This window comes from Camelina sativa, chromosome 9, assembly GCF_030686135.1.
Source record: "Camelina sativa cultivar CO46 ecotype springtype chromosome 9, ASM3068613v1".
Lineage (NCBI taxonomy): Eukaryota > Viridiplantae > Streptophyta > Magnoliopsida > Brassicales > Brassicaceae > Camelina > Camelina sativa.
The window spans coordinates 24995732-25002564 of NC_141888.1; the positions used below are offsets into that span (position 1 = coordinate 24995732).

The window sequence follows — 6833 nt, forward strand, 5'->3', positions numbered from 1 at the left end:
GAGCCCTGGCTCATAATAAAGAGATGGTTCAAGAATTGAATAAAACCAGTGACAATTATGACATTCAAATTGAATATACAGTATACTGATACTAACTTGTCACAGGGTAAGAAACAAAGGTGGAACTCTGTTTTACTCTTTCAAAGAATACAATTTTTGTCAAGAATAATTTGTTGCTTGAATCTCCTATGATATTTGATCGTTACTGTAATCACGCTTATCTACAATGTTGATTTCTTATATACACCTATCGTTCTTTATGTACATGTTTTTTTTAGAACAAACTTAGAAGAAAAAAAAAGGGTGAAATTCGAATATGAAGAATCCTCCCCCTGTGACACTTTACCAGAAAATGCTGCTAATCCTCGTTACAATCTGATTCATAACATGGATTGCCACTCAAAATGAGTGGATTCTGTCTCTTCTCCATGTCTACTTCAGCCTACAGATATGACATATATGCGAATCTTAATTAGCCTCATAAGACAAACAAAACACACCCGGAAATGAGAAAAATAGAAGCAGCAATGAATGAATGATTGTGGATTTTACCGCTTCAGTGGCTTGACTGCTTGATGATGGAGTGTCATGAAACTGTACACTAGGTGCGTGCATCACTTGTGAAAGTTGCGCTAGTAATTTGTCCCTATCATTGAACGCACAAATAGTTTCAAGTCTTAGAGTAGCTCCATAATTAGATATAACAGAAGGCCGAGGATTGACAAAGATGGTTTAGAAAGCAAAAGCTGTGAACATCTGAACTATTATTGGCACCAAATTGACCAGTCTTATTAGAAGAAGGTTACCTCATTGTCATAATATCTCCTGGTGTGTTTAAATTCTGCCTGTTGGTTGGCAATATGTGAAGCTTGTAATCTGGACGGTAATACTTCATGTACTCATTGGCTGGGATATCATTGTCAAGCTGTTCTCCAACCGCAATAGCTGTCTGCAACAAGGCAACAAGACAAAAACACCTTTTCAGAACAAAGACTTGTATGATATATGAAAACACATAGCCGAAGTTAACAAAAGAGAAGAAAAGAGGACCTCATAGCACCAGCAACGGGCAACATTTGGAATAGTAGAACCTCCACCACCCAAGACCAAGAGAGGAACATTCAAAGATCTCACGTACTGTAGGCAATCACCATGACCCTTGATAGACAAGTTGAATGTACACAACGGATCACCAACTAATGAATCAGTACCACTCTGAAAAACAATTACTTCTGGCTGATAGATTTCCATAGCCCTGTGGATAACAGGTACGAACAAACTACGAAGACTGAAATCATCCAAACCATCCTTTAGTGGCGCATTCAGAGAAAAGTATTGTCCTTTCCCTTCCCCAAAGTCACATATGTCTCCGGTGTCCCCAGTTTTGTGGAAAGAAACAGTCATAACTCTATCAGTGTCCTTAAATGCTTCTTCCACTCCATCCCCATGACCAAAGCCAATATCTATGTACAGAACTCTCTGTCAAAATCAACAAAGCATTCAGTCTCTATCTTAAATGCATCAAGATTCAAAGATCAATGCATCTCGAAAAGCAAAAGAAACAGTTACCTTGAAAGCCTTGAGCAACTCGAGAATCCCAAGAACAACATCATTGACATAGGCAAAGCCAGAAGCCTTATCTTTCTTCGCATGGTGCATCCCACCGGCCCAGTTGATGGCGATATCAGCTTCCTGACGGTTCAGTTTCGCGGCGGCGCTAATAGAACCACCAGCGTAAGCGCGGCAGTAATCGAAGAGGTTATGGAAGACAGGACCATCCCAATCAACATCGACGTTGAAGCGCTTGAGGTTTTGAGAGACGGAAGGATCGTCTAAGGTTTCCGGCGTGACGGATTTAAGGAACTCGACATATTCCGGCGAGTGGTATTTCTCGAAATCGGAAGCAGCGGCAAGGTCTGGGCGGTTGATTTCCATGTAGCGGTGGAGGTTATAGCTGAGGACGAGGTTGTGAGTGACACGGATCCGTTGAGGTTTCGTTGGCTGGTTGACGCCACAGTAGTAGTCGCCGATCTTTGGCTCGTAGAAGTAGCTCACGCGGCGTTTTCCTCCGTCGGGACCTGACGCTAAGCTCGCCATCTTCTTTCTCTGCGTTTTTTTTTTCTTCCTTTCTTTTCCACCAAGAAATCTATTTAATTTTAGTGCTACTCATTTTTATTTATTAATATTATTATTCTTTCTGTATTTATACTTTATTCGAAAAATAACAAATATTTGAGTAACGTTTTTGTGGATTCTTTCAGTTAAGAGGCTATTCAGTAACTAAAAGTAATACTAACTAGATTTTAACCCGTGATACACCACGAGTTATAATTTTTATTATTATATATAATTTATATTGTATTTGCTTGTTAAATTGTGGTTGTTTTGTAAATAAAGGAATAACTAAAATTTTCAGCCGCGTAAGGAATAATTAAAATTTTCAGTCATTCAAATGGCTAAAATGTTAATACTAATTTTAACATGCGGTACACTGTGTGACTATTTTTTTGTTAAATTTAATTTGTTTTATTTATTGTTTGAGATTCTATTTGGTTTTTTAGTTATTAGAACAAAAAATAAAGGAGTTAAATACATAATAAGTAATTTATAAGCTGTGATTAAGTCATATTTTCATAATGATATAATTATTTTACAAAATCTTAGTTAAAGTAAGTTTATTTGATATTTCAAATATTCTAATATTAGTAGTGTTGACAAATAGTAAAATAAGTATTTAACCCGTGTTTATGCACAAATATAATGATATTTTATTAATTTCAACATGTCTTCTTTATACCCGTCAAACTATATAACAACATTGTATAGTATTTTAAACTTTTTATAAGCTTTTATTTATAATATTTTAAATTTTTTTATTAAGTTTATATATATCAAAATATGATTTAAAAAATGAGAATCAAAGTTTTTATCTATATTAACATTTTTATCTACATTAAGGATCAAAGCTAACATGTTTTGAAAAACAAAATATGAATTAAATTGTTGTTTTCTTTGTTTGCAAAGAATTTAAAGATAGAATATCTTAAAAAAACAATAGAAGGTGTCATTAATATAGTATAGCTTCTGTTTCCATAAAATATTGATTGCATTTTATTACATTTCTAGTAGGAATGGAATCTATACTATTAATTGGGGAGCACACATAGAGATTAAAAAAAAAAAAAAAAAAACATAATATATATCCATCCATGTTGCCAAACAGACCAACTTACCTACATAATTAAAAAAAAAAAAAAAAAAAAAAAAAAAAAAAAAAAAAATCCCTAAAACAATGGTAACAATTATTAAGGAAATAAATGATTAACTCTTATAATGGGTTTTAAAGATGGATAGTTAGATTTCGGAATATGCATTCAAAACACACAAACACACAACTAACCAAATTTATCAGTTAATGAGTTTTTCTAATTTCGGAATATTCATTCAATTATACCTATTTTACCGGAAATACTGATCTTTCATATTGAATTGTTATGAATCTTTGAATTTTAAATTTATGAAATAAATTGATTAGATTGTTCAATATGGATAATATAATACGAAAGTTAAAGAAAGGTTTAACTAATTCATCAAATATATTCTTAACAATATTATGATCATCACAAGGTTTAGCTTGTGATGTTGGAGATAATTGCTGTTACAAGGTAACATTATATATTTTCCTGGATATAAAATTCTTTTTTTTAACAAAAAAAAAACATCAAATTCCTTTATTTGTCATTCATAACTGAAATCGTTGATAACAGATGATGTTTCTTATTTTCAGGTTTTAGCGTAAAACCTAAATGTTTAGAGAAAGCCAGACATTTAAGTATTACTAAAAAGGTAAAAAAAACATTCACGAATTCACATTCATTGTTTACTACTGTCCATCCATTTAAAATGGATTTTGTAACTGTGTTATTTCCTGATTTTCAAAATTTAACAGGTTTATTCTGAATTTTGGAATTTTCTAATGATAAAAGGTACGTAGAATAGAAACAACCTTTCTACTCTTTCTTTTGGTTTTTTGTTTATCATTCACAATGTAATTTTACTAGATGGTTCTTTTAATTTCAGTGTAGGTAGAAAACATTAAGAGGAGAAGAGTCTATGGGAAAATTTCATGATTTTATTTAGAAACTACTAATATCATGTCATGATGATCCTAACTCTTACTAATTTGCTAACTTTTATTTAGTGGTAGAATTGATTCAGTTTTTTAACCTTTACAGAGCTTTTACAAAATTCATCTAAGCCTTTTCTTTTGTGTGTTGTAGACATGGAGAAAAGTTCCGGAAAATCTTGTGTTCTTAAGAAAATTATAATCTATATATATAAAGTTAGCTTTTCTCACTTCTGGTGCTGCCACCCCAGCTGCCACCTCAGCCACTTTTTACTTAATTTTGTGAGCTTTACAGATTTTAATAAGCCCTTTAAACAATCATACAAATGACAAACTGATCAACTAAATTTCATCCAAAATCTGTAGGCCCAATACTATTTCAATGAAAGTCTCTAGACCCATCACTATTTTTAAATCCTATGAATTCAATTTTTAATTTTAATATAAATTTAAAATATTCATTTAGTGCATGTTTTTTGTTAAATATAATTAATCAAAAGTTTAAATAAAAAATAATTATTTAAAATAAATTAAATATTAAAATAAGAAAACAATACTATAATTTTTCATTAGTGGTAATAATGTAGTTAAAATTTTCTATTAAACTGATCATAATTTAAAATTTCAAATATCAAAACAAGGCAACCAAGCAATACTTTCAAAGAATCAAGCAAGTACAACTAGAAATCAATTAAAATTATTTGGCAACACTTCACAAATCCATCACCAAAGACAAAGACGCAAAAATATGAACACACATTTAATAAACTAAAAAGATTCAGATATATGAATGCCACAATCAGATAACCATAACACAAATTTATATGAAAAAAACAACCGTGAAAACAAAAAAACAACCCGAACTTTATAAAATTACAGCAAGATAAACAAGAAATATAATTTTCCCCAAAAAACAACTCACATCGAATCGAAAAAACCACTCACAAGACAAAGGAAAAAAAAATTTACAACCAAGAACACAAAACAACTCACAACTTAATCAGGAAACCTAAAGAAGCCAACATATTTTCATATAAACAAATTTGCAACTCAATTGACATTCACCTTTAACAAAATCAACAGGAGATAACGATTACGACACGAATGACTGAAAAAACGATTAAGAGAATCAAAGACATAAGTTCAATCCTCAAACATACACCTCTAGATCGGAAAACTACTCTTCTCCTATCCGTTCACGAGGACATCGGATTTTGAAAAATAACAAATCAATTTCAACTCAATAACATATAAATAATGGCCCAATAAACCCACAAATTATAAAGCTTACAGAGAAATTGGGCCCGAATGAAACAAACAAAAACAGCCCAGAAAAGAGGAACGTGAGTTATTGATTTTATTTATTTTTCTTAATAAAATCTACAATCTTTTCACTCGAAACACTAAAACATTGACAAAAAAAATTACTCCAACAGTTTACAAAATACATATGAAAATATTAAATAACAATCCAACCACAAAATGGAAAATAATAATGAATTAATGACAACTAACAACTACAGCAAGACAACAACTTCAACTAAACAATGTTAATTTCTAATAATTTTTTTTTTTAAAGCATTATAAACACACAATATTATACTTACTGCAAAACATATTTTTATTAAAATATCCAACAAAATAACATAAGCAACCAAAATTAAATAAAAAAACAAACGTAAAGATGAATGTACAAAAACCAAAAAAAATATACACAACAAAATCTGGAATACACCTTAATCTAACTAACGCGCGTAGCGCGGATCGATTGCTAGTTGGTTATAAAATTATCATGTACACTTATATGTAACTTAAGTGTCTAATATATAATACCTCTAAACAAACATTCAAGATGATCAAATAACAGAATTTACTTTTGTTGAAAATAGCTCACAAAATCAGTTGCTTCGATCATATACATCTCTTAAGCCGATGTCTCTCTCTTTTAACATTGCCGAGCAAGATTATAATGGTTCCATCATTATCCTATTTTAAAGTCAATTATAATTGACAGCTAGAAAATGTAAGTGGAAACAAAATTTGGAGACTATAAACGTGCATCATCATCACAAAAGATTAGAAAGAGTATTAGAGTGGCATAAATGCAGAATATTATAACCCTCTCAAATCAATCCTAAAATTTGGGGAAAATAATTGTGAGGACCTCTATAGTGGGTTAACATGTATGTCTTTTTCTTTGTCTCAAACGGCATAACAACCTTAATTGTATGTTGAAGGCGTTAGATTCGTTTTAGTAAAGCAGAATATTTTACATTTTTAATTAGAACTAAAATAATATTAAGCTTTAAAAATATATCGTACTAATCAAAATTGTAATAGTATGAAACTATAAAAGTATTATAAATTTTTAGAACGTCTCATAAAAAGTTAGCCAAATTATTTTATTTTGAGATATATTTATTTTCATAATACCTAAAACTATAAATTATAAACTCACAAAAATCAAATACTTTAAATAATTAATAATATATCCAAATGTTGTTAGTTTGTAAATATTAAATACTCTTTTGCAAAATCAAACCAATTTGAATTTTTCTATTTTCCGTTTTAATATGATTACTTTTTGTATTTTTTTTGGGTTATATTTGGGTCACTTTGGTTAGTTACGGTTATCTACTAAATACCCAAACCAAACCAATATTTCTAAAATATCAGAATGGTTATTATATTAATATATCCAAATTAA

At 30.3% G+C, this 6833-nt stretch overlaps 1 protein-coding gene across 1 annotated transcript; it reads right to left on the reverse strand.

Moving 5' to 3' along the window:
• Positions 1 to 69: 69 nt before the first annotated feature.
• On the reverse strand, positions 70 to 2118 carry LOC104711301 (histone deacetylase 7). Its single transcript, XM_010427991.2, has 5 exons — positions 1570 to 2118; positions 1051 to 1479; positions 807 to 949; positions 553 to 646; positions 70 to 442 (listed from the first exon to the last, which is right to left on the reverse strand). The coding sequence occupies exons 1-5, from the start codon at positions 2095 to 2097 to the stop codon at positions 359 to 361; spliced, it is 1278 nt and encodes a 425-aa protein (XP_010426293.1). The 5' UTR covers positions 2098 to 2118; the 3' UTR covers positions 70 to 358.
• Positions 2119 to 6833: the final 4715 nt, after the last annotated feature.

Excerpts from the sequence above, each read along its gene's own strand:
- LOC104711301 (XM_010427991.2), bottom strand. The coding sequence starts at position 2,097 with ATGGCGAGCTTAGCGTCAGGTCCCGACGGAGGAAAACGCCGCGTGAGC. Across the intron at positions 950-1,050 it reads CCCGTTGCTGGTGCTATGAG|ACAGCTATTGCGGTTGGAGA; the intron begins GTCCTCTTTTCT and ends GCCTTGTTGCAG. Across the intron at positions 443-552 it reads GCAGTCAAGCCACTGAAGCG|GCTGAAGTAGACATGGAGAA; the intron begins GTAAAATCCACA and ends TCATATCTGTAG.